Raw genomic sequence first — 27,536 nt, 5'->3', positions numbered from 1 at the left:
CCGCTGCAACATTGGCCGTGAAGCTGAATAAACAAATTTGTGATGAGTTGGATCTGTCAATAAGTCAAATTGTTTTCTGGAGCGATTCAATGATAGTGCTGCGTTACATTAAGAGCGAGAACAAAAGGTTTCAAACCTTTGTAGCGAATCGATTACAAGTTATTCACGATGCTTCTACTCCGAATCAATGGAGACATGTGCCAACCAAGCTCAACCCAGCCGACCTTGCATCAAGAGGTATAAGTCTTGGTCGCGCAACAGGCCAAGACCAACGGGACTTGCAGTTTTGGTTGAACGGACCCGATTTCCTTTGGAAAGATCCCAAATTATGGCCAACGCAGCTAGATGACATACCAGACGTAGAAGACACAGATGTGGAAGTAAAGAAACCTAAAGCAAGAGTTGGTGCCGTCATCAACTCAAAGGATGCACCCCCTGATTCGCTAATACAACTTATCCATCGAACATCCGAATGGTACAGATTGCAGAAGTCGGTTGCATGGCTGCTAAGATTCAAACAGTACATCTTAAGCCGTTATCCAAACGGTCCAGGATTAGAAGTACAACGTGGTCCTCTAAAGGTAAAAGAGATTGAATCGGCAACCCAGGAAATAATTAAACTTACCCAACGAAGTTCATCTATCAACGAGAAAACTATGAGAGAGATACGCTAAACTATGTCCAGTCATCGCCGGAGGAATTGTGAGAGTTGGTGGACGTTTGGATAAATCATCGCTGCCGGAAGAATCTAAACATCCCGCAATTCTTGATTCCAGTCATCACGTTACAAAGCTCATTGTCCGGTATTACCATGCAAAGGAAGGTCACGCTGGAACCAGTCAAACTCTAGCAGCAATACGGCAACGCTTCTGGATAATAAAGGGACCTAGCACTGTGAAGAGTATAGTCAATAATTGTGTTCCGTGTCGTCGCCGAAACCAGTCTCCAGGGAAGCAGATAATGGCCCCACTGCCAAAAGCTCGTGTGAAATCTGGTGAGTACCCGTTTTCATCTGTGGGAGTCGATTATTTTGGACCTCTTAAAGTCAAATATAAAAGAGGAACTGAAAAACGATATGGCTGTGTATTCACTTGCTTAGCCATAAGGGCCATACACATTGAGATTGCACATGACCTATCGACAGATTCCTTCATTCAAGCCGTATGTAGGTTCGTCAGTCGACGCGGACCGCCGAATGAGTTGTTCAGTGACAACGGGACGAATTTTAGAGGAGCGGAATCTGAAGTTAAGCAAATGTTGCAAAATTGGAATCAAGCTAGAATATTAGATCGTCTAAGAGAAAGGGAATTCAATGGCATTTCTCTGCTCCGAAAGCAAGCCATAGCGGGGGAGTTTGGGAGCGCATGATCAGAACAATCAGGAAGCAAATGCGTGTTATAATAGGAGACCGAGTTGTTGATGATGAAACGCTCCTTACAGTAATGTGCGAAGTCGAGAAAATAGTGAATGATCGGCCTCTTGTACGGCAGTGTGATGACCCTCGAGATTTATCAACTCTTACACCAAACACTCTACTCCTGCGTTATCGAAACATAAGCACAAGTGCAAGTTCTTCACCTACGGCAAATAACCCCCGAGAAATATGGAAACGAGCGCAGAAGTTAGCTGACCAATTTTGGGCAAGGTGGTTAAAGAATACCTGCCAAGTTTGCAAGAACGACAGAAATGGCTACACCCAAAACGAAACTTAATCAAAGGTGATGTCGTTTTGATGGTGATGGAAGATACTCCCAGAGGTGAATGGCCTCTAGCGATAGTTGAAGAAACATTTCCCGATAGCAACGGACATGTTCGGCAAGTAGAGATCCGCACGGCGAATCAAAGTCGTTATCGTCGAGATGTCAGGAAGTTGTGCCTATTGGAGACTGCGAAGTAAAGCGAGAAATTCTTCAGAAAACGAACGTTATTGTTGTTGTCACTTAACTGTTATTATTATTTTGTTTACGTTAAACGACGGTATCTATTGGTTTATGTTTGGTTATTCGACAAGATTGGTGGACACATTGTTTAAAACTTGCGCAAGTTAACATTGAAAACATTTGTATTGTAGCTCTCGATCCTTTTTGAATTATTGAACGACGTATAGTAGGTCGTTCGGGGCTGGTATGTAGGATCGAGATGCATAGAGCTTAGGTTATGCTAATTATTATGCTAATTATTATAAACAAAAAGGGACCCGTATAAAAGCATGGTTCTTGGGGTCTTTTGAGATTGAGCACAATTCATGTATAGTGGTGTATTTTTTGTACATGGATGTTTATATTTAGTGGCCAAATTACGAGGTAACGATGATTACGGCTTTAGGCCTCCTTGTCGGTTATGTTAATATCTATACTCTGTCGTTTAGAACCGTACGTTTGACGCATTGCATTGAAATAAAGACTTATCTGTATACCGGTCGTCGTTTTAATAGTAGTTTATGTACGAGTATCTTGCTGGTCACATAAGCCTGGAATTGTTGAAGCTTATAAAGGTATTTGCGTGAAAATATGCCAATTAAAATACAAAGCGGAAAAATGGAACGTTACCTGGAGCTTGTCCTTTTGTTATGGTCGACAATCCTCCCTAGATGATAGAGACGTATTTTAATTCTTTCATTGTGAACTGGAAGGATATTACAGGGATGGGTGGGGTGCGTGCGGGCCTGGGCTTGTTTTGGTAACAGGGATGATGACAGTGCGGTAGTGCACCTTTACTGGACTACTACAGTTTCGAACTCGAATTTTTACTCCTGTTATGCAAATATTTTTGGTTTCATTCACTATGAAAACAATGAATGAAAGAAATGGAAAATAGTTGCACTGAAAATCTGGCGGAGCAGGAATGATTATTCGTGTTGTCTTGACCACAAACGGGGTAAGGGTGTACGCACAACAGATCTGTGTCTGACAGATACGGATCCACGATGGTTTTCCAGGGGGGAGATGCTCTAGTTCGGACGAGATTTCGGTCGTTACTCACTTGTAGCCGCAACACGTCAGACTTTTTGTTAAATCCAGTAAACTTTTATAATGAATGTCGTCCGTCACATGCAGTAAGCACCGCAAACAACTGGTGAACATGTTCAAAAGAGCACATCCATACCAGCATACCTTGAGGCTTGCTTGGAAAGCACTGGACATCATATCATGCATATCTATACCGACATACCTCGAGACTTGCTTGGAAAGCACTGGACATCATATCATGCATATCTATACCGACATACCTCGAGGCTTGCTTGGAAAGCACTGGACATCATATCATGCATATCTATACCGGCATAACTCGAGGCTTGCTTGGAAAGCACTTGACATCATATCATGCATATCTATACCGGCATACCTTGAGGCTTGCTATATAAGCACTGGACATCACATCATGCATATCTATACCGACATACCTCGAGACTTGCTTGGAAAGCACTGGACATCATATCATGCATATCTATACCGACATACCTCGAGGCTTGCTTGGAAAGCACTGGACATCATATCATGCATATCTATACCGACATACCTCGAGGCTTGCTTGGAAAGCACTGGACATCATATCATGCATATCTATACCGACATACCTCGAGACTTGCTTGGAAAGCACTGGACATCATATCATGCATATCTATACCGACATACCTCGAGACTTGCTTGGAAAGCACTGGACATCATATCATGCATATCTATACCGACATACCTCGAGGCTTGCTTGGAAAGCACTGGACATCATATCATGCATATCTATACCGGTATACTTGAGGCTTGCTAGATAAGCACTGGACATCATATCATGCATATCTATACCGGCATACCTTGAGGCTTGCTTGGAAAGCACTGGACATCATATCATGCATATCTATACCGGTATACTTGAGGCTTGCTAGATAAGCACTGGACATCATATCATGCATATCTATACCGGCATACCTTGAGGCTTGCCTGGAAAGCACTGGACATCATATCATCTTGTGGACCACTGTTCGTCAACAAGCTCAACAGAACATAAAACTGCACGAAGTACAATAATAATGGAAGAAGAAAAACGCCAAATCCTCGACATAGAAAATGTATTGTCCAAAAGCTCTGAAAAAATCACAGAAAAAACACATTACATTGATATGTACAGTTACAAAAAACAGCGTTAAAGGATATCGGCAAAAAATCATTATTCTATAGGTAGACGTACATATTTAATATGACCGATTTTGCCGTCACGTGTGTCGATTCAAACAGCAATTGTATTGTTATTCTTATAGCTTCAAGAGCAAGTAATAGCACAAAGTATAGGATATTTATAACGTTTTCGAGTAATTTTATCAGAAAAAATATGCATTTATAGTTTTGTAATACAGTTTTTTACAAATGTCACACTCTGCAAACTTTAATATGGCAAAGCAATGAAACATACGTGAAATACTACAACCATTACTAATTCTAATTTAAACTGAAATAGACGTATTTAACATGTTATAATAAAAAAATAACAGATGTTTACAGTGTTCGCACGGGCTTTTGCAAATCGAGGAGACCTTTTGGGAGAACTCGAGCACAGATCAGTGCAAACCCGAGACCGATAGTCGACCGGCTTAAGAGTTCCCACAAACGTCTCCGAAGTTTTTTCATTTGCAAACAGTTTAAAGCAAAGATTTTCAACTCGCATCAATCGTTAAGGCATCAATCGTTGAGAACTGAGGGACAAAAAAGTTGTAAACAAGCAAAGTTTGATTGCTCTTACTGGTGAAATATTCAGATCTTCTATCATATTCCACATTTCATAGCCCATCATTAAGCCAACCAATGCAACGACAAAAATGCCCGAGTATCTGGTGCTATAAGGAAAATCATCATTCTCATAACTCGAATAATAGACAGGACTGCCTGGAAGTACGTGATAATGTAACTACAGAAAACTTGAAGTATCATCATGACAATTTAACTACAGAAAACTGGAAGTACGTGATACTCTAGCTGCTGAGAACTTGAAGTACTTGATACTCTAGCTACTGCAAACTTGAAGTACATGATACTCTAGCTACTGCAAACTTGAAGTACTTGATACTCTAGCTACTGCAAACTTGAAATACGTGATACTCTAGCTGCTGAGAACTTGAAGTACTTGATACTCTAGCTACTGCAAACTTGAAGTACTTGATACTCTAGCTACTGCAAACTTGAAGTACGTGATACTCTAGCTACTGCAAACTTGAAGTACGTGATACTCTAGCTACTGCAAACTTGAAGTACGTGATAAACCAACAAGTGACAATGAAAAGTACAAGACGATCGTACAAAAGTTCGTATCGGCATGGCTTTGCATGTATTGACGAGTGTAAAACATTACCTTACAGCACCCGCAAGACCGAGACCAATGCAGACAAGCCAAAACCACCAAAGCAGCGAGAAAGGCCTGGAAGAGTCGAATTAAATGTTAGAAGAGCTTCACATCATCGCATTAATGTCAAAAAATATAAAACTCAACGTTCCAGTTAAAATTACAGTTCAGCTTGTGTTAAAAAATTGTACCAGTTTTACAGGCGGCCTGGAAATTTTTCACAAAATTACTCGCAGGAAATATGCTAGTATCTTGCAAGGAAATACTACATTTACAATACAAGTGCATTAGAACATAAGTCAGATTACATTATAATCTGTATTCCGTAAAGAAAGTCATACCATTAAGGAATTTAGAAGCAACCACAACACGCTGCGATGAGCGAAGAACGCTTGTTATTAATGAAACCTTTTCGCAGGACGTTTTATTTTCTCAAAAAATTTCCGTTTTTGAAATTTTCTGTAAGGACGTTTTATCCAGGCCTGCAGTTACACACATTTTTGACTTGCTCCGCTCAGCAAAGCTTTCCTTGAACATTTTCCAGACAACACAGTACGACATTTAATTTGTCCATGAATAAACAAGAGCCTTTTTGGTCAAAATGGTCAATGGTACAGTTCACGGAAATACTTACGCTACTGGCCAATGACAAGACAAAGATTGGGATACTAAGTAACATAGATGTACCACTATGGGTAAATGATACATCTTACGAGCACCCTATGCTATAGGCTAAAGATAAGAGAAAGGCGGGGATACAGAGGAGCATAGATGTACAACTATATAGGCAAATTATATTTCTTGTTGACGTCTTAGAAAGTGCCTCGTACGTTGTAAAACAATCCTCTTTCCTAATTTAATAAATAAACTTATAATTTCCATTGAGCAACTGCTCACTTTTCTGGTACGCGCATACATGCAACGATGAAAGACTGGACTATCACACTCAGCAGTTGGAATAATGAGACCGCCTTAAATGCTTCAATTATTCATTGATTACGAAATTCCCCGAAATAGAGAAACTGTTCTTGAAAAAACAGTAAATGACGTTTGTATCATTAATGCATGTCCGTATGATGAAATGAGATGATGATTAAAAGCAAAGTCGTAGGAAGATCTAAAATGGGGGGTACATATTAATGACGTAGAACCCAGTCCTCTAAATGTCTAACTGCCGTGTCAAAGAAAGGCAAGGACGCCATCTTGAAAGATGGCAAAATACAAAACTCAGACTAAAAAATGAACTAAAAGAACGTTTACAAACCCAATCGTATCAAACATTTTAAAAATTAAACCTAGACTCTTAACTTTGCAACTTTATATCAACTCAAGAAAAGCAGATATTAATGGTAAATATAGTCAGTTTTGCCACCTTTCAAGATAGCGGCTTGCCTCACTCGTAACTGTAGAACTTTGGCGGAGTCGGATATCTAGTAGATTGGGTTCTAAGTCATTGGTACATACTCACATAATCATGTTGTAATCTGTACAAAACAATGGATTTCAAAGGAACTTCATACGGCATATCGTGCATGTATGAATCCCCCCGCCCCTCGCCCAATCATCGATCTTTCAACATTCATGACTTAAAAACACACCTTGATCGTTTCTTTCTAAACTTCAAATACGCCATGATTGCGAACAAGGTAAAAAAGTGCAAGAATGAGTCAAGAAGTATGAAACGTCCTTGAATGACGAGCATGTTATCTGAAACAAAAAAAAACACGTTCAAAATTCAGCTCAAGAACATGGATCTGTAAATTCTGTCAAATGCAACGCTAAAAGGTAAATTTTCTTAAGCAAAAACATTTTGGCAATGGTCTTTCTCCCCGTGACGATTAAGACCACTTAATCCCGTGTAATTCCATAATCGCGTTGTTTTCTATTGTTCTTATAGGGAATTAAAATGCCGGCATACACATTATAAACTCGTCTGCAAGTTTGGTCACGCTGGCTAGGCCAATTGCCACTGGGCAGTTTAATTTGCCAATTGAGTAAAGTTTGAGCGGCAATGCTTTTGTATTTGTAATCAGCTTAATTATATACATTTAAATCTATGTTGCAGACGTGACAAAAAAATCCGGATTTATTCTCAAAGCAACCGACTGTCGGGAGAGACAAAAGACCTCATTTTTCCTAAAACGAAAATATTTATGTATTCCTTCACGGGGAAAAAAAGAATTAATTTAACTTTTTTATAATTTTACGGAAAATTTGCATTATAGGAATAAAAATCCGAGCTGGCTTCGTCACTAAAACGCTAACTCTAACATTAATACGAAACACAGCTCTGAAATCTATAAGAAAACACCAAAAATGATACATGGAACCTGATACATTTATTGTTTCTTTCACTTGGCTTTTGGATCCGGACCGTGCACCAAAAAATGTGATGACATTGATAAAAGAAAGATTCTTACCAAAAATAGCCAAAACAGATCCAAGAGATGCCAACCATACGGAGCAGCCAAGTTCAAGCAAGATCTGTTTAAAAATAACACAAAAACAATAGAAGTTTATAGAGGTGTTACGAAGAGGTTTTCAAGTAAGCTGACAGTAAGCAGGTTGTACATCGACGCCGAAATCGACTGATATTTACTTATTGTCTCCCTAAAACAAAACAATAGATTATATTTGAACTCCTTAAGCATAAAGTACAATGCACAATTTAAATTTTACATAAAAAGATATCCAGCATAGCCTAGTGTTGTAACTTTTGTGCGTGCTAAGGAAACTAGTAGAGCAGTTTCACAATTATATAGAAAAAGACAAACTGCGACCTTGTTGAATCCGTGCAAACTTCAATGGGAAGTTTCTATCACGCTTGATATGATTTGGTTTCATTTACAAGGAATCCTTCGTTCTAATATACGCCAGAGCGATGTCTTCATTTGGTGATTTTCACACGAAGATTTCTTAATTGGAATGTACTCCAAAATGAACTAAATTCAAATTTTTTTGAAATGCCGTTAACGCCAAACCAAAATTGCTAACCGGACGAGAAACGTTTAATCCAAATGCACTTTTTTATTATAAAACCGAGTTTTCAGGAACATCGGGGCTGAATTTTTTCAAAAATTCAGAACAAAATAAGAAAATTTGAGGCTGACAAAACAATGTAAAGGGTAATCGTGACTAACCTAACTAAACTGCCGAACATCAACGTTCATAAAGCCATAAAATGCAAGAGTTGTTACCTTCTTTTAACATCTTAGAAAACTGTGCATATTGTATGAACCCAAAATTCAATAAGTCAGATTTTTATATTGAGCTATACTAATCCAAAAATTAATCTTAAAACTAATCCTAAGCTTAATCTTGTGTGATATCATATAGGCACAATATGGTAGCTAAAATTTTTTGTTATACAGGCGCTGTGTCCGTTGAATGTGATTGGTTCATTCGTAGTTCAAACGTAGAAACATTTCTTGAGCATATTAAGGGACGAAATTCAACTATTAATAGGAAAAAAATAGATTCAGAAAACACCCGGAAGTCGACCAAAAATGCTGTGGTCCCCGTTAGCATTAATTTCGCAACAAAATTTGGCCGGACGAATCTTTCCCGAAAAACGTCGATGTTATTGAAAAGCTGTAGAAATCTACGACCTTTGTTCCTTTACAGGCTGTACCAAAAAATGTCCCCTATGCAAATTACTTGTATAACAAAACACTTAATATACATGTTTGTAAATGATGATCGTCCAGGTTCATAAAGTCCTGAGAAGGACTGTTTTTGTTGTTGTTGACTGACGTTTCGACAACCTTAGCGGTAGTCATCTTCAGAGTCAAATGAGGAGTAAACGTCAGGTTAGCCGTATTTGTTATCTGATTCTTACGTCATTGTATTGTGTGTGCAGAAAATGTGTATTGTCATTGTGGATTAGTGTGAAGTGAAATATTTTATTTTTAGTTGTGATGTGTGATTTAGGTGTGATGTTTTTAGTTGTAATGTGTGGGTGTCAATTGTGTATTTTCATTGTGAATTAGTGTGAAGTGTAATGTTTTTAGTTGATCGTTTGTTTGTATTGTGAATAAGTCGTTTGTAAGGTGCCGGTAATAGCTGTGATCTGTTCAGGGGGGTTTGTTCCAAGTTGGTATACCAACTTTCTAATGTAAGCCGTTGTCTATAGTCAGTACTGTAAGTAATGTATTTTGCCGAGTCCCAGTCAATGTTGTGCTTTGTGATTCGGTGATGTTCGGCAATGTGATTAGTTTTGTGTTGTTTCTTAGTAGCTCGTTTGTGTTCAGTAAGTCTTATGTTTAAGTTCCTGCCAGTTTCCCCGATATAGGAGGCGTGGCAGTCGGAGCAGTTTATTTTGTAAACTGCACCTTGTCGTTCGTTGGGTTGTTCTTTGTCCTTTATGTTCGTTAGTACTTGTCGTAACGTTGTGATTGGTTTATGGGCGACACGTATGTTGTATGGTCGTAAGATACGCGAGATAGTCTCAGACGTACCTTTGATGTAAGGTATCGTTGCTGTTGTCACTGAGTTGTTCGTTTCGTTGGGTTCGTTGGGTTTGTAAGTGTTGCGTTTGATGAAGTCAGAGTTATAGTTGTTTTTGTCAAAAACACGTTTGAGATAGTTGTTTTCGTTTTGTAGAGCGTCCGGTGAATCACATATGATTTGTGCACGTCTTGTTAATGTTCTGATTGTGGTGGCTTTGTGTGATGTAGGGTTGTAAGATGATTGTTCTAGTAGTCGGTCAGTATGTGTTGGCTTGCGATAAACTGTTGTTCGTAGTTTTTGATTGTCATGTTTTACCAAACAGTCGAGAAAAGGAAGAGTTCCGTTTTCTTCGACATCTTTGGTAAATTGTATGTGGCTGTTCTGTTTGTTGATGTGTGTATAAAAGTCATCAATGTCGTCTGCATGTAGTGCCGTGATTGTGTCATCTACGTAGCGAAACCAAAAAGGTAGTGCATGTTTGTAAGTCGTGAGCGCCCGTTCCTCTATAGATTGCATTACAATTTAGCAACTACAACAGAAACGGGTGAGCCCATTGCTGTCCCATGTAATTGTTTGTAGTGTGTACCTTTGTATTGGAAGTAAGTCGAGGTGATGCAGAGCTCCAGTAGCTCCATAATGTCTTCTGTCGGTAATGGCAGTACGTCCGTGGTGTTTGTAATGAGGGTTTTTGTACAAGTAAGTGCCAGATTAAGTGGAATACTGGTGAATAGTGATTTCACATCAAAAGACACTAGTATATAGTTGTCAGGTATTTGTATAGTGCACAGTTTTTTAATGAAAGTTTCAGTAGATTGTAGCTTGTGTTTTGATTTGTTTGTAAGTGGTTGCAGTATGTCAGTCAAATACTTTGAAAGTTCGTAAGTAATACTTAATATACGCTCACTCGGGAAATAGTGAATTTTGTTTTCCCTCGAGTCTCAAGCAATGTTTACACGAGAGCGGCGGAATATTGATAATTGGGGGTATTATTCACATATGTATGTTTTACTTTATTAGTTTCTATTGAAATCAATTGTATTTACGGATTATTTCATATGAATATATAAATGTACCCCTCCCCCCAATTATCAAAGTTCCGCCGCCCTTGTTACCTCGACTTCCTCTCGGGGAATATTGAGACTCTTGAAAAACCAAACTCACAATTTCACAAACTTAGAAGATTTTGGGCGTGAAATCGGAGAAAAAAATAAGAACATCGCGCCTGGGCAAATTTTTGAGTGCATGCTTTAGCTTTGCTGTACATACTAAAAGTACAAGGGATGAGATATTTGAAATCTCAAATCCACGATCATTTGATTAAGCTAAATAAAGTCAACATTTGTCGGTGATACCTCGTAGATACAAGGGATTACGAGAGTAGAGAATGTGGCGGGAATAAGACGCAGACACCAAACATGAAATATGATCTCCCCAAGATCTATATTCAAACAAAAGTCAGATATTGGTGATCGCATAATTATCGTCCATTGCACATTGTCGGAAATTTTCATAATGCTCAAAGCGTACCTTGCCCAATTCCAGAGAACATGAACGAGCTGTTCAATCCAGTTAAAAATCCTACAAAAACATCGTAAAAATATATCACACTGATCGTCGCCAGTTTCATTATGACTTCTCAACAGAAAATGTAGTTGGTATGCTTTCAAATGCAATTTGAATAAAATGCACAAGAAACGCCGAAAAAGACGACGGGGCTGATCTCTATCTTTGAAAAATTGTTTGTTTACATTTTATCAAAATGCGCTAGAGCGATAATCCATTTATGATCAGTTGATGTTTTAAAAGATTCTTGCTTATAGTTGTATTTCAGATATTTTCGTTGCAAAAACTTAAAACAGAATTTCGCATGTTGCACGCCTATCTCTCAAAGATTTACGATCATTACAACGAATAGTTCTGGCAGGGAGGAGCTCTTACATTATATACTTAAAGTTATTTTTTAACCGTACAAATGAAAACTAGTTGTTTGAAGGAGAGGGCAACTTGCCCTCCTTTTCAGTATGAATGATTATTACATAGTTCAAAATTCTGATAAGTGACACAAAGAAACACTTTGATTCCTGTTCCTTCTTCATGTCTTCTACATTTGGAAGATGAAGAGATGAAATCAGAATTCTAAATTTGTCCAAAAGTGTAGCACCCTAGTCTCTTCCCAATTACTCCCTCCTTATCCCCCTCTCCACAGTCACCCCCCAGTCCCACTCTTCCCTATTGCCCCTTATCCCCCTCTTCCCAGTCACTCTCTTATCCCACTCTTCCCAATTGCCTCCTTATCTTCAATCACCTCCCTTTCATCTTCCTCTTTCCTATCACTCCACCTCCCTTTCACCTTAACAATTTTGGAGACATGAGTCAGCTAAGTTCAAAATGCATGACAGCACCAAATACTGCTTTCTTGCATTTTGAAGAACAAATCTCAGTTCACTGAAACAAGTTGTCTTACAAATACATTCATGATGTTAAGTTATTCATTAATTTCTGATGATTTCAAAATACATACAAGAAATGCACCATGTTTGAGTACTTATACCTGCATAGGCAAAAACCAGCTTTGGAAATGGAGGATTTACGTCAAAGAAGAAAGTTCTGTTCAAAAAGTAAGTCGTGAAGCGGCCAAAATGAACTTCATCAAATCTATACAATATTTATCTGTGTTAATAATCCATTACAAACCAAAGTTTCATTGCAATCACATTAATAAAAAAATTTTTCTCAAATCCTAAGTTTGAAAATTTTATTTTACACAAATCTGTGACGTGACATGTGCAATCTACCACATTTATTGGATAAAGGTATCAAAATCTGGCCCATTGCTAAATTCATGAATCCGGGACCAAAAAACACTGATGCTTTTTAGTGGCAGATGGAATTTTTGGCGAAAAGTTGAATTCCAGTTTTTACTTACACAACATGTTTAGGCACATCAAGATACTTCATTCTGGTAGCAAAGGCAAGTGCAATCAGCAATACTCTCATTACTTGCTTCATAATGTCAGAATGAAAGACCAAATCCTTTTCATTCATACTATTTCTCTCATGAGGGACTTGGCTAAATTCTTCTTCCACCTGTAAAGACATCATTATGTTACATTTAAATTATGTTACAAACAGCATTGTTAGAATCTGGCGAGCTTTCTACCAGTAGCAGGTGAGTTATCTTTCTTAGTCAGAAACTGCTTGCCACACATGCTCCTTAATGTTAGGGCTTCTCTCATACAAGAATAAACACATCAAGACTGAGTTGCGATGACTGAACCAAAATTACTTGCTTTTGGAATCAAAACTGAGTCGACGCTGAACGTTTTCGCTGTTTAACTTACTAACTCATGTTATGTGTGGTCTAGTAATGCAGTTAAACGCTCGTTGTAAGCACAATTGCTAGTTTGAGATAAAGCTTAAAAAATTTCTCGTCGTATTTACGAAATCATTTAGCAACAAAGCAGCGTGCCACGTTCCAGCTTTCAAAACTTTTATCACCTGACATTTATCACTGTGCAAATGTCGAAACATCGATTGACATGAAGAAAAATAACTCTTACCACTTTGTCTTGTTCACCTTCATTCTCCTTTTTCTGCCTTCTTTTCATACTTTATAGAAATTTTTTATACGAAATATTTTATTTGTTTTGTCAATGTTGTTGAGTTATTTGAATACTCGTCTGCCGCCACCTGAAACCGCAAGCACGCATGGTTTGCTGTCAGCGGTAAACTACATGAACATTTATTGTGTAAGATTATTTAACTGGACACAGATACATGAAAGCGCAGTAGTGGTTCAGGTGGTAAATGATTTTATAAAAAAAACTTAACCCAGACGGGCAGCTTTAGTCGATTTACGGTACATCAAATCGGTCCACTGATGTTGGTAAGACACGAGTATTTATCGAGTGAAAATTACTTCATCATTCAAGTTACACGTCAAGACCACGTGACAGGTTCTAAAAGTTCTCGAAGTTGACATAGAGTGTGATAACTCGTAACATTTTTCTATTATTATATATGGCGCCATATTGTAACGAACTATGAAGAGTAAGTACAACATGTCGATAAATATATACTGTCTTCATGTAAAGACAAAAATTTACACATGTAGAAACATATAACTTACGAACTAATCATAAAAGTTTCCAGGTGTCATACGTCAACACTCTAAGCCACTGCTGTTAACTGGTTGGAGGATGTTCTGTCTACATTAGGTATAGCTGCACTATAATGTGATAAGTGCGTTATCGTTAGTTTCGTTTTGCAAAAAAACTTTCTTCCTCAGCCCTTGACTTTACTTTTTAGTTTATTTCCGTATAGTATCTATATAAATTATACATTTTATTGGTAAACATTTCCTTTTTATTGTATTTGCAAATATTTTTTTAATTAGTTAATTCTGAATTTGTTAGTCTTCAATGATTGAATGTCACACCTCTTTTGTGGACCAGCCGTATTGCTGAAAAAGAAACTAGTGTGCTAAAATAAAGTTGATCATCATCATCGCCGACTTTGTCGAAATAACATTGATGAAGACCGTTAAGACATATTTAGATTAAAATGGAATGTAAATAAAGCCAACTAAGCCTTATCTTTTTCTTTTATCTCCAGATCATATGTAGATCATTAAAATACTACAACATTGCAAAATGCCTCGTGAATTATCGCGACAGGCACTTGAATGGGAATTATAGCTAAAGCACTTGAGTCTAATTCAGTAAAAGATAGACACGTTTTCGTGCCTTAAAAAACGGTTGCTCGGGCTACGTTAACACGACCCAAAAATAGACTGCAATTCTTAACAACGCGAAGTTTAACCTTCAACTTGAGTGAAAAATGGTAATGCAGCTTCGTGAGGTGATCGGAACACCTTCGGAATGTTGCTTGGGTGTCTTCGTTGGAGCTTTGATGGACAAAGTCATCCGCTAAGTCGACAGCACAATAACTCTGGCAATTGCAGATTATAAGAAAACACACAGATGAAAAAGGGACTAAATTTAACATACGTTGCAGTCGAATTGAAGAAGATTAGCTCGGGCAAAAAGGATATAAACTAAGCCACTGTTTTTATCTAATCTTTTATGATAAGCTGTTTGTTGTGTAACTTTAAGCCATTGGGAAATTTCGATAACCACAAATCCCGTGAAAATTTGTGGAGGCCGAAAGGTAATAATGGTTTTGTGCACAAGAATCTTGACTAATGCGTTCGAAGTTCTGGCAAGAGCAAGCCGCTTGTTTAGCATTTATCTTGTCATTACGATTGTTCCAGCCGAAATGAAGACAATGCCTTAACTTTATGGTTTTTTGTTTTAAAACTAACGGTTCGTTTTTGTTTTCGCCTTTTCTCATAATTGAAACGAAATATATGTTCCTATTAGACCATTACTGAAGCACTGTCTTCACAAGAAATTCATGAGATGCGGTTATCATAAAAGTTAGCAGACGTAAAACTTTAATCGGCTACTAATCTCTGGTGGGGGGATATTGACAGACTTATTTAATTAACATAATCTGCGCAATTATGGACAAATCCCGTCTCGCCGTTTCTTCTATTGACGTAATTGCTGCAATTCGGTGGAAACAATTCGTGGTCGTAAATGAACGCGAATTTTGTTTGCTTTGTTGAACTTGGGTATTGCGATTTGCTCGGTCTTTAACAAGAATTAATTAGCAATAAAACATTTAAGCGTCACTACCAAAATAGGTAAAACTTTTTTCAACATTCCCATCCACCACTTTCGGTCAAAAGGCTTCTCAGAGAAACAAAAAAATCAACTTAACAACAAACTCAACAAATAAAAAAACAAAATAAATACACTATTTACATACTTGATATCACTCGGCCTCAAAAACGTCTCTCGCTCAGTCGACTTTGACAACGAAGTCGCTTTTTGAGACCAGTTTTCAGACCGTAACTCTGAGAACTGGTCTTAATATATATACATAAATACGGTAAGATAGTCATACAAAGTTAGCAAATTTGTCTTCATTGATTGTGCTTCCTTCTTAAATGTTTCTTTCTCCTAAATCCGCGGTCTCGCCGATTTTTCCGTTCGAATGCTCCCAGTATATTTGTATAGCTAAACCTGGCAGTATTCCATCATTCATGTCTTACTCATCAACGGTCTCTGACTCGATACGCGATGGTGACCTTTCGACATTAGACCAGGAGAACCAATTCTATTAAACAAGCTCGTTTTATAACAACGATTTATGATGTAGCGATGTTTCAAACGAACTGCACGAACCACATTTTGAAAGTGCGGTGGTTTAATGAAGAAGATACTATCACTAAGAGCCACCGTAAAAAGTGATCATGAAAATTATTTGATGGTTATTCAGGTTGCTTTAAACTAGATCGTGCATTCATTACAACACAAAACAATCATGTTAAGGACAGATGTTGCTCGTTTATTGAAATTCAATCTATTCCCCGTATTTAATAGCAGACCCAGGCTTGGGAAAAATATATCGTAACATCTAATTTTAAATTTAAAATACATTATTACAATTCCGTTGGTTATATTTATTTCCGAATAATAAAATCTCCAAAATCGATTTATGCTGCCTAATGCTCTTGACATGCCACTTATTTGCTTTGCAGTAAAAACAAATGTCAGGATTTTCAGTTCACATTGAGAGGTCGAAAATCTTAGATACATTCAGTATAAGAACACTTACATTGCAAATAAACTTGCAAGTATTCTGAGATCCTTAAAAATTGAACATATGAACAAGAAAACATGTACATTAATTGCATTATAAACACGTCTTCTGTCTTAGCTATGGAGGTACTGCAGCTCTTCTTTAACAAAATTTCGCGCGAAGAGGGGAAAGCAACTTTATAGTTTACGCATCCAAGCCCCATGAACGCTTGACGCCACTTTAGATCGTTTTCTTTGAGCAATTCCATACCGTTCTACTTCCTTGCACTGTCTGCAACGTCGCCTTCGACGTCGAGTTCGAGTGGTTCGAGCACCACCAGCGAGACACGCGCTTTCCTCGATGATATTTTCCGTCATGATCAAAAACAGCAAAATGAATGCAATGTTTTTAGAAAGAAACATGATCGTACAGGTTGAAAACTCGATGACACTTAGCGAATTGGATGCAAGGAATATCGAGAGGTTTTGATTTTGAATCTTGTTGATCCAAACATCCACTAAGTCTCTTTCACAATCTTTAGTCGAAACACTAAACGTACTGCAATGAATTTCAATTGCGAAATTCGCTTCTCCCTAATAGAGCGTACTCTTTCAAAATGATCTCTTAGCAACACCAAGCCATGGAGAATGTGTCCAAAAGCTTGAATGCACGGTTTTCGTAACGACCGACTCGACAAAGGAAGCGTGGTTTAAAAACCGAACTTTACGTCACGATTATCTGAAATATTTTGTTTGGCAACATAGCAACATAATTAATACGCTTAACTTTACGCGGGGTCTAAACCATAATCTGGACCTAACTTGATAACCTCTTAACAATTGTCAATTCAAAATAACTTTCTAAGAATAGTTTAACCACTCTCTGCGATAACGCTTTCACAACCGAATGAAAACTTCGTTCCCAAGCCCCGGTGGTTTCTGTATTTTCAACCGCCATCAAAGCTGGGCGCAATATTTTGAAGTTCCGTAGACGCAACCGACCAAGACAAAGTAAAATGTTTTCAAAAGCAAACTTATTGCTATAACGAGCTTCGAGTATCACCATGCACTAATCCGGAACACATTTAATTGCCTGTATTCCTTTATCATGATCGATGAAAGTAAATTTAGAATGTACAACTAAGACCTATTTCACACCAAAAAAAAGGAAGAAAACTCAACATTACTCCAGTTCAAGTGCAGTCAGCTCTTACGTACTTCAATCGTTTCGAACTCAATGAATTCCCATACTTCAATTTTTATAGTTTTTGGGCGTTTTTTTCAGACAGCCGGTAGCTTACATATGTATCCATCTGGAAAATAACGTTATTGATGACTGACATTACACAGTTCCGTCAAAAAATCAATATTTTTTTCAATTTACCGAACGAGCTGTTAAACCGCTGGCTGTACAAATCCATAACAAACTGGCAATAGCACCAAAGAACTACATCATATTAAAATTGTTGCACCATAAAAAAAACTTGCCCGTTTCAATTTATCATTTCCAATCCTAAAGGGTAAAACAAAGATTAGATTCTTTTTAATTTCAAAGGATCTAATTCTTCGGGTCGACCTTAGTCTTTGAGCAGAAATTTCTGTTCATGCCTTCTCAACTTTAACTACAACGTGATGAATAATGGTCAAGACTGGAATCGCGCCAAAATCCAAAGCACCATTACACATGCCAGCCAGCTTTTGATAACTTTTGACGTAACTCGTTCTTACGAGTGCAAGAATGTACGAAAACTTGCATGTGTATATTTATTCGTATTTAAGAATAGAACTAACAGCATAAAAATACCAGAAGAGCGATAATCCTTTATAAAAATAACGAAAATAAAGGGATGTGAGTGAAATAAGTTATTTTTTCACACCAATGAAGTCAGATAAGGGTTTGTTGACTGAGTACGAAAAGGGATGATAGAGGAAATGTTTTATAGACAAATACACACTACGAAAATTTAAAAATATCGCATTGAAACTTTCGTTTATTGTTAACATAGCACCGCCACTCCCATATTGTTATCGAAATAGATCAAAATGACGCACACCGTTAATGCTGTGGTTTGTAGTGCGAATATTCAGCTAATGGCCATCAGCTGAGGGTGAATAAGCCCCTCAAAAATCATTTCACCATTATGTCGATTTTGGTCCAACGTGTAGCAAATCTTGCTTATTTACTTGACAAGCTCGCGGTTGCCAACTCGAGCAGCTGCCAAGTGTTGTCATCAGGACTTGTTGTATTGTGCCCGGCTCTGTACTGTAAGCTGAATGTGTCTATTTTTGTTATTATTTTCTTAATTGAACGAATCCCCACATGAAATATAGAGAGATAAGAATTTACGACTTTTGTTGAAAAGAAAATTGGACGCATGTATGCGAGCTTTTTTGATATTCGCTTGTAACTAATGCGTCATATTCTGACTCGATCCGAAAAAGGGTTCGGTTTCCTAACTTTCATGTTGATTCCCTTGGTGATTCATGGAGCTTCGTTTGTGCGAAGTGAAAATTACTATAGAAGACTTTTTGTAAATGCTAACGAACCCGTCAAGTAGCTACCCCTTTAAAATGAAACGAAACAACATAAAAGATCCCCGAATTATGGCCGGCATCTATCTACCCATAAGACCGATAAGATGTTGCTATCATGTATGATTGGTTCAACATACAATGAAGCACAAAAAAAGGCGATAGAAATGATAAATCTGACGAGGGAATGGTTTGTGTTCATCGCTATTGCCTGATACACCCAATACTTGAAAATGGCATTGGGTACAAGTTCTTTGAGCCAGTGGCGTAGCCAGCCCTCAAATTTGGTCCTGCTATCTTAATTTTTTTGTGTTCACTCACTGTAAAAACAAAAGATTCCTAAAGTAATGAATACTGTTAATGACCAAAAATTTACATAGCAGGACCAAAACCTGCGGGCTCGCTACGCCACTGTTTAGCACTGAAAAAACCAACTTTAGTTGATGACGTATTCACACGTGGACAGGAGATCATGATTAAGTGGTTTACAACTTGCGGTTGTTAAGTTTATCAAAAATCTCAAATCCGATAGTTAATTAATGGCCTACGGAGGGATCGGGACGATCTTGAAAGGCCTTTTCCGACATTTTAGTGACTGTATTTTTCAAAATTTTCACGCACGTTTGTTTTCAGGTAGTGACTGTATTTTTGAACATTTTCACGCACGTATCATTTTCAGGTAGTGACTGTACTTTTGAACATTTTCACGCACGTATCATTTTTCACGTATCATGTAATAGTTTTGTAGGAAGTCGTAATTTAGCATGATAGCAAGGTTGAATTTTACAGAAGTTGATATCAATGCAGTTGATGAAAAGAAGTACAGTTCCCACATCGCTATCCCTACCACGTCAATTATAAGCATGAGAGCATAGCAAAACCTGCGCAGTTTATATAGCTACTCGGCTGTATTTATACCCGACAGGAATGGGTTTAGATCAATCTGAAAATAGTTATGAACACCACTTATAAAAAGTTTTCACGATCCACCATGTAGGTGGAAAGTCATAAGTGGTGAAAGGAATTTATGCTGAATTTGATGTGGAGAGTTGAAACTGTGAACGTAGATTTTCTTACAATTTTCTATACATTTGAAATAAAAAGAATTTCAAAGTTTTGCTGTAGCCCAGTAAGGCAACTGCACTCGATCTCCCTACGCTCTTGGCTACATGGGATATCTTGAAATTCGTTGTAGCATAAAATGAACACTTTTTCCAACTATTGCTTTCAATAATTTAAGACAGCCTATAAACTTCTCGATGCAGAAGCATGGAAGAGGAAATTGCGGCTTTGCAAAAACACGAGTTTAAATGGTTTGTAAGATAAATACCACAAAACTCCAAGTACTCGTTTGTGTTGGAAAAGAGCCCATACAAAAATAGGTTTGGCAAATATGCGGTGTCGAAAATTCGGCAAACAGCATGCAGCGAGAAATGATAACGCAAATTTCGGAGAAGTTCGAGTTTTTTTTCTAATCCATATATATATCTTATCAGGAAGTTTTCTCAAGAGACAAAGGAACACGCAGTATGATTGGTCGATAAAAAAGGACACGGCATCACGTTCTAATGAGATGTATATGCTGTCCAATGACAGCGACGACAAGCTAAGGCCATTTCATTTAGATTATTTTTACAGCACCTTGAATAACATGATTATAGTTTCAACACGTGACCTAATAAAACAAACCGTTCAAAGCGATATAAAAAGGGCAGTACTCTGACATTGCGACAAATCGATTGCATCGATTCTTTTTGCACATCCCGACTGGAACAAAGGGAAAATTGGCCGACCCGCATAACGTTCCAACAGATTACATCACCTACGATCAGTTTCATGTGATTCCAACAGCTGCAAGACTACCGTACCGCACTTAAAGATGAGCTCCCATTCACGAATGACAAAGTATGTAAAACTGGCTGGAATTCTTATTATATTATTCGCCTTTCAAATGGGTTTCTTACCACCAAGCAACGCACTTGGAGGTGGTAATCGTTTATGCAGGGTGAGAGGTCGATGTCAATCGCTGAAAAAGCAAATGTCTTCCCGAAGTAAGCTAGCTCGTGCAAGTTTCAAAAAGAAGAAAAAGTGGCGCTGACCAAGAAAAAGACGGAAGCAAGCTTCGAAGTTACCAAGAGCTTTATGTCAGAGAAGAAACTGCAAACAGTAAAACGAAATTTGAACAGTCCACAACGATGGAGACTTTGAAAGGGTCTGGTGAGAAGCGCATTCGTTAGTCGGATGAAACTTAAACACAAGTGTCTATAGAACTTAAGGTTTAAATCTATTATGTGAAGCTTATCGTCTTTATTCATATTTACAAAAGCATGATGAAACTTCAAACAAGATTGTATATTCCCGCAGTGTATAAACGAGCCATGAAATTAAGTCGATTATTTTACCACCAGCTTCTGTATTGAGCTTGTTACATAAACACATGCAATGTTAACACCTTTCGAATTCCTCAACCATATACTATTTGAAATGGAATGTTTGTCTCCCATGTACTGTTTGAAATCGAATGTACATGTCTGTGTGTATAACTACTCCTGACGTAATGCATGCGCACAATATATACATGAACTATAACGAGACTAGGCTGCACCTTTCGTAACACTTATTCGATGGCATGTGCAACATTCCATTCGTCGCCATTAATACACGAGCTGTTGCGTGCGCATCTATATTCATTTAAATCATCAAGCAAGCGTAGTTTCTTGTTGACAACAAGCATTTTTTTTAATCAATTCATACATTCGTCCAGTCTCATGCTTTGATTTAACGTATACTTGCATGAGTGATAGCAGATTATCGTGAACGCCCCAGAAGCAATGAAAACCTTCTCATAAAAATTGAGAACTTGCATCGCTTGGAAATACGTCATCGATTTTCTTACCAAAATCAAAGTTCAGTAAGCAAACAGTAGTTTCCCTTTATTGAAAAATTATATTTTGCCGAATATATTACTATAGGCATGTTACGAGAACAATGGCAGCAAAGTGAACTGCATTTTCAAACAAATACGAGCAAGTTCGGATAAGGCTAACCGCAGCCAGTAAGCTGCTAATAATACCTGTACAGCACCAAGTTGCACTGCAAAATGACTTCTGTTTGGTTTCTATATACTAGCCGTGAATCTTAATGAACTTTTTAAACCAAGTTTAGGCAAAAAATACAGTATCTAAGTGACGCTGAAGTTTTTACAAGGCAAAGTCAAACCTGCCCGATAGCTAAATATTGCTATCGCTGCATAATACTCGTGTATTTAGAATAAAAAGAGACAACACGTAAGTGGAACAGTTACTTCGCGATGAAAATAAATGATTTATCTGGGGGTTTAGCGATAAGTTCTTTATATCCAAATATTTTGATTAAAAATTTATAACCACAAAAGGGATAAGTTTCTTAACGATAGAAAACGATCTTGTTCTAAGGTCTCACAGCATGCACAACGCTCTAAAAAATCCGGTTCATTGGTTAATTTAACAAAAGTAGAAATGATCACAGAAAAACTGTTGGCTTATAAGGTCGTATGTAGTGTACAGTGTATACGCATTCAGTGCTTATCTTTAGGACTTCGCCAGCACCGATAAGGAGTGTTTGAAACTAAAGATGGCTTGAATGACTTTTAACGAAATTTAATCCTTCGTTGATGTATGATGTTTTCCAAACAAGTATTCTTTATTGGTCTTGTATAGTTGTGGTCAAGAATACGTCAACAGCTTCGGTACACGAGCGGACGTTTCACCACAGTCAAACGTGACCGCAAATTATCAAGCAGATAAACATACGTCAAGAATATATGTCGTCATTGGCGTAGCCAACCCGCAAGTTTGGTCGAGCGATGTACATATTTCAGATCTTTGGCATTATTCGTGCAATTCCTCGGAAATCTGTTGTTTTTACGGAGCGTGAATAAACACGGAAATATTTAAATAGAATGACCAAAGTTGCGAGATGGTTACGCCACTGTACTTCGTCAAACAGAAAGATTAAATTAAAATGGAAGAATCGTGGGGTTGTGGCAAAGATGGTATGACTTACTGTAAAGTCCGAAAATTATAATTCTTATCGCTCGCACTTTAATTTAAAGTCTTATAACAGCCCATTGCGAACATGTATGCGATAAACAACATTTCGGAACGGATGAGTTGAAAATCGCAAATACAAACCGGAACGGTGTATGACCGCAAATCCTATAATTATCAACAATGCACAAGTAAGGTACTTCTCAACAACACGCATTAATTGGAATTATACGTATGTAATTCCCAACTACCATCCGCAAGATCCGAGTGTTATACAGGAAAACTGATGGATACAAAACTAAAATTAGCGCTTGCAGCAAAATTAAACGTATTTCGGAAAGCACAACAAAACAAGACGTTCGTTCTCGTTGACATGTATCAAGAACATCCTTATTTCTAAAAGTCAAGAAAATATTGAACACGGTTCACGGAAATACATCAATTAGTTACAAAATGATGCTAAAGTAGCAACAAAGTATGACTATTTCGGAGAAAATGTGGTAAATCGAAATATATATACTCCAAACAAAAACATACACAGAGGATGTGGTGAAGGAAGCCGGGTTTCGAAATTCAGAAAGCCACAATCACAAACGAAATTTCTACATTTGGGTATTAGTACACTCGACGATAGCGTAGAAGCTAATCCAGGGAGAGGTAAGCGGTTTGAGGAATCCAGTCATCTCCATTACCTGGCGATCGAAAAAACAAAGCCGTTTCATCTTATCAACAGAGAACATAACCTCACATGCGGCTTGCTCGTCTGTCGTTCGTCTCCTCTGTCAATTTTGATTAATCTCGTATGCCTATTCTTCACGCATAACTCATCCAATATAGACTGCACCTTTAAAAACTGATTCGAAAATTCGCTTTTGAAGTGCCTCGATGACGGTCACCACTTCCAAAACATCGATAGTTTTATCTTGCCAACGTTTCTGGACGCGATGAATCCAATCAAGTAGCTAGCTCCTCCCAAAAAAATAGCATCGTCAAAAACAAGAAGGTAAGCTTTCCTGTGGCGAAGCTGATATACGTCACTCCTGGAATCAGTGTTATTGCCATCGACATTCCTTATTTCTTCCATCAGTCAAAGATCTCGTTGATTTTCTATGATGTCATCTTGTTTACTACGTGTCGGGGCACTCCACTTTGTCTTAACTTCCTTGTAAAACGCCAGTGCTGAGTTGATAATTGACAAGTAGGTAAATGTAGTTTGCAGTGATCTAAAAAAGGTCAGAGGCTCACAAGCTTATAAATTTCCACAGACTGTATGGACACCAAAATGTTTAAGGAAATGGTCGGCCAGTTAGGGTACATGGCTATATGACAATCAGTTATTATAAGAGAATCAGTTTGAAACCAAATATATGACCAAGCATTGTGGGTGGAATGTCTTAACACTGTGATCGACAATCGACTAGTTTGAGTCCATCTCTCGCTAACATTTCTACTGTCGCCTTCTAAATGTGTTCTCAATCGTTTCCTTCGCAGTATATGAAGTGGACAAGTATACTTCTAAAATTCGAGCTATTTTTGATCGTGATCAACGTCTAAATTTCTCACACAGCTGCTCTTTTCAAGATAAATTCGGTGTCAAGTTGAAAATCGTGTTCGGATTATGCCTTGTATATAAGAATAATACCCACCTCCCAACAATTATCGACGAGGCCTGTTAAATGAAGTTCAAGTTAATTATTTAAATACATGTTGTTCGATGTTATTACTGGTATAAGCAATAACAAAATTACATTTTACCTGTCGCTGAGGCCTTGAGCGAGGGTGGCGTCATAACCATTGGCGACTTCTTTGACACTCTTTTTCGTGACATTCATAAGATATAGCGCCACTGCCATACTGCCATTATTCCATTTCGTTTTCGCCAGCGCTTATTTTCACAAAGAAATTCGTCCGTAATTTTCAACAGTTCACATTGACGTTCTGTAATCTTTGATAAACTACAGAAGCTTTCGATGTCATCCGAAGCGACCTGCACCCTTACTTCGAATCGAAGGATATAACACTAATAACTTATTCGCAAAACAAAAACATCTTCAAACGTAGCACCCAGGTGCAGTCGAAGTTCAAGATATCTCCCGCCAAATCATAAAGTGAGGTCACACAATACAAATCGCGCATGTCTACCGATATTCTATCCGTACATAGCATACAGACGAAATAAATTAGAAAACACGGTGTAATAGACTTTCTCCGGTAAATTAGCGCCATGTTTTTTGGTCATGCACCACGTGCACATGTCAATATCTATGTAACATCATATCGCAATGGAAGGGTCTAGGAATATAGTACCGTTTTAGCATTTCGAAATGTATATAACAACAACATAGACTGATTAAAGATTTTAACCGCGGAATGCGATCGTTTCTCAAAATTTTAAAAAGTCTACTTACAAAGTGCAGTGCAAAATGGTCTTAAAAATGCACGTTCTATAAATAAATACATTTTCAGCAAGAGTGACCACCAATTCAATGGCATTTACAGCTTGTGTTTCCAGAAAAACACTATATAATACCTTCCCCTTTTACCAGTCTTACCACATGTCCACGCGAACAATTGCAGAACGGTTTCAGTAATTTTGGATCAACCAAGACCTCGCCATTAGGCCCCTTGAATATGGTCCCACAACACACTTCTTCAGTACGCCAACCACAAAGATTGATAAAGGGAAACTTCATTTCATCCTCGGTCACTTGTGGGAAAAAGAAGGATGTCTGGCATGCGGTTGAAGTACGACCATCTAGGGAAAGTGCTGTCTCTGATATGTCACTCGACGTCGAGCTACAAGTTGGTGAGGTGCTTGATTCACATGTCTTCTTGGTTTGGTCTAAAGGTGAAGAATTTAGTGTATCAGTAACCTTTCTTCGCTAAAGGCTTCTCAAGAGTTATAGTACTTTTTCCATGAGCAGAATGGGGAAATGCAAGACTCTACACAGGTAAACAATTCCATAAAGAATTCACCTTGTTTATGCATTAAGTTGAAAAATATTGATGTTCTATTACATCTGTTTAGTAAACTCATTACAATATTCAATACAAATGAGTTTGTCAAAATGTTAAGGCCGATGCACCAAATGACTGTTTTCAACAAATTTTGCCAATTTAGTTTTCATTTGCAAAACCTCAACAGGGCAAAATTGAAAGACCAAATATCCTGCTATTCATGTTCTTGTCATGCATGACAAGCAGTGCTGATATAAACAATGTAGTCTGCAAATTTTATTGCTTCTATTAATTCCGAAATAACTATATGAATTGCTAATATTCTACAGGAAAAGGTGGAGCTGTGGGAATCAGCAACATATTTTCAGCTTCCATTGCACAAAAATTCAAAGGCATGACTGAGTTCAATGAAATATCTGTCTGATTAAGTGAGAGACAAGATACAAGTGCCATAAGCTACCAAATTCAAGCTGTGTTACACTATTTTATTGCTCTTGCCTCTGCTATCAGATGTGCATCAATAAAATCCACAAAAATTTATGCAAATGCATCCTGCACGCTCATAGGAAAATATTTGTCAATCGACGTCATGGTGTTTTATAATGGTAGAGAACAGCATATCACAGTTTAAATACTGCAGAAAAACGGTCTTGAAAATTGAATTAATCAATAAAAATACAAGCAAATAAAAGCATGAGACTGGGCAAGACATACCCTTGCTCTTTTGCCTGCTGTCACACTTCGATTGATCGGTTTGAGGCGACTTTTCGTCACTTTTCTTTCTCGTCTTCTCGTCTGTAGACGTAGATCGCCTCGAGCCCCTTCGCAATTTACACTTTTTGTCCACAACCTGACAAAAGTAACGCTCGCATTAAATAATGAAGCCAGACGGCATTTGGCATTAAACATATCACTTACGTGTGCACATGACCTCTTGTTTTCTTCGGGAAGTTTCTGCCAACGTTTGACAACGAGAACGCACGCGTTACATATGAAGCCTGTACGGGATCCTTGCTCGACCCCAAAGCAAGCAGTGAAGAGACTTTCGTATTTTTCTGTCGTGGCGAAACGTGAGCTGGAGGATTTCGAGCGACATATGCAACAGCCACTGCTTGAGCGATGCACTCTCGGTTTATGAGAAGCAAACATAATGTAAGACACCGCGCTGGCCAAGCAAAATTGTTTCCTTTTAAACCAAATAACGCTCAGCCTTTGCAGTTGACATGCGAGAAGGAAAGAAAGGGGGACGTCTTAGACAAATGTGACAAGTACTGCGCATAAGCGGAAGTCAAAAGGAGTTTTCCCAGAGAAAATAGGTATATCCAGGTTCATTCAAAGCATATCAGTGGCATAGTTATGTGGGAGGAGAGGGGGATGGGGTGTTCGACTAGGGACGACAGCCTATCTCATTCGCTAAGATAGTACTTTTAGAAAATTGATCGGAAATCTTGAAACGAACTGGCGAACTTGGAGACATTATTACCAATAAAGCAAAAGGTGAAACATACAAATGCGATGTTTGTTTCGTTTTCAGCTTCACAATACGTTGTCGCCATGTCACTGTCGGACAAGCAAACCAACAGGGGAAGACGAT

At 38.0% G+C, this 27,536-nt stretch overlaps 2 protein-coding genes and 1 long non-coding RNA gene across 3 annotated transcripts in view; 1 reads left to right on the top strand and 2 right to left on the bottom strand.

The window, feature by feature from the left end:
• Window positions 1–13,730, bottom strand: part of LOC124439519 (protein O-mannosyl-transferase 1-like) — a 28,856-nt gene extending 15,126 nt beyond the window's left edge. The window contains exons 1-11 of the mRNA XM_046989760.1: window positions 13,338–13,730; window positions 12,704–12,864; window positions 12,329–12,432; window positions 11,305–11,355; window positions 11,130–11,215; window positions 7,749–7,812; window positions 6,927–7,035; window positions 5,338–5,403; window positions 4,732–4,825; window positions 3,924–4,079; window positions 2,550–2,586 (exon numbers count right to left, since the gene is read on the bottom strand). Of these exons, the coding sequence (XP_046845716.1) occupies window positions 2,550–2,586; window positions 3,924–4,079; window positions 4,732–4,825; window positions 5,338–5,403; window positions 6,927–7,035; window positions 7,749–7,812; window positions 11,130–11,215; window positions 11,305–11,355; window positions 12,329–12,432; window positions 12,704–12,864; window positions 13,338–13,385 (976 nt within the window). The 5' untranslated portion in view covers window positions 13,386–13,730. The remainder of the gene's footprint in view (window positions 1–2,549; window positions 2,587–3,923; window positions 4,080–4,731; window positions 4,826–5,337; window positions 5,404–6,926; window positions 7,036–7,748; window positions 7,813–11,129; window positions 11,216–11,304; window positions 11,356–12,328; window positions 12,433–12,703; window positions 12,865–13,337) is intronic.
• Window positions 1,660–2,413, top strand: LOC124439523. The gene is made up of 2 exons (XR_006946351.1): window positions 1,660–2,303; window positions 2,369–2,413. It is a non-coding gene; the product is annotated as an uncharacterized LOC124439523 (long non-coding RNA).
• Window positions 13,731–25,334: 11,604 nt separating the features above from the next.
• Window positions 25,335–27,178, bottom strand: LOC124439156 (SIN3-HDAC complex-associated factor-like). The gene is made up of 3 exons (XM_046989384.1): window positions 26,861–27,178; window positions 26,657–26,792; window positions 25,335–25,826 (listed from the first exon to the last, which is right to left on the bottom strand). The coding sequence occupies exons 1-3, from the start codon at window positions 27,089–27,091 to the stop codon at window positions 25,504–25,506; spliced, it is 690 nt and encodes a 229-aa protein (XP_046845340.1). The 5' UTR covers window positions 27,092–27,178; the 3' UTR covers window positions 25,335–25,503.
• Window positions 27,179–27,536: the final 358 nt, after the last annotated feature.

This window comes from Xenia sp. Carnegie-2017, unplaced genomic scaffold, assembly GCF_021976095.1.
Source record: "Xenia sp. Carnegie-2017 unplaced genomic scaffold, XeniaSp_v1 HiC_scaffold_19, whole genome shotgun sequence".
Taxonomy (NCBI): Eukaryota; Metazoa; Cnidaria; class Anthozoa; order Malacalcyonacea; family Xeniidae; genus Xenia; species Xenia sp. Carnegie-2017.
This window is presented reverse-complemented; position numbering and strand designations above follow the sequence as displayed.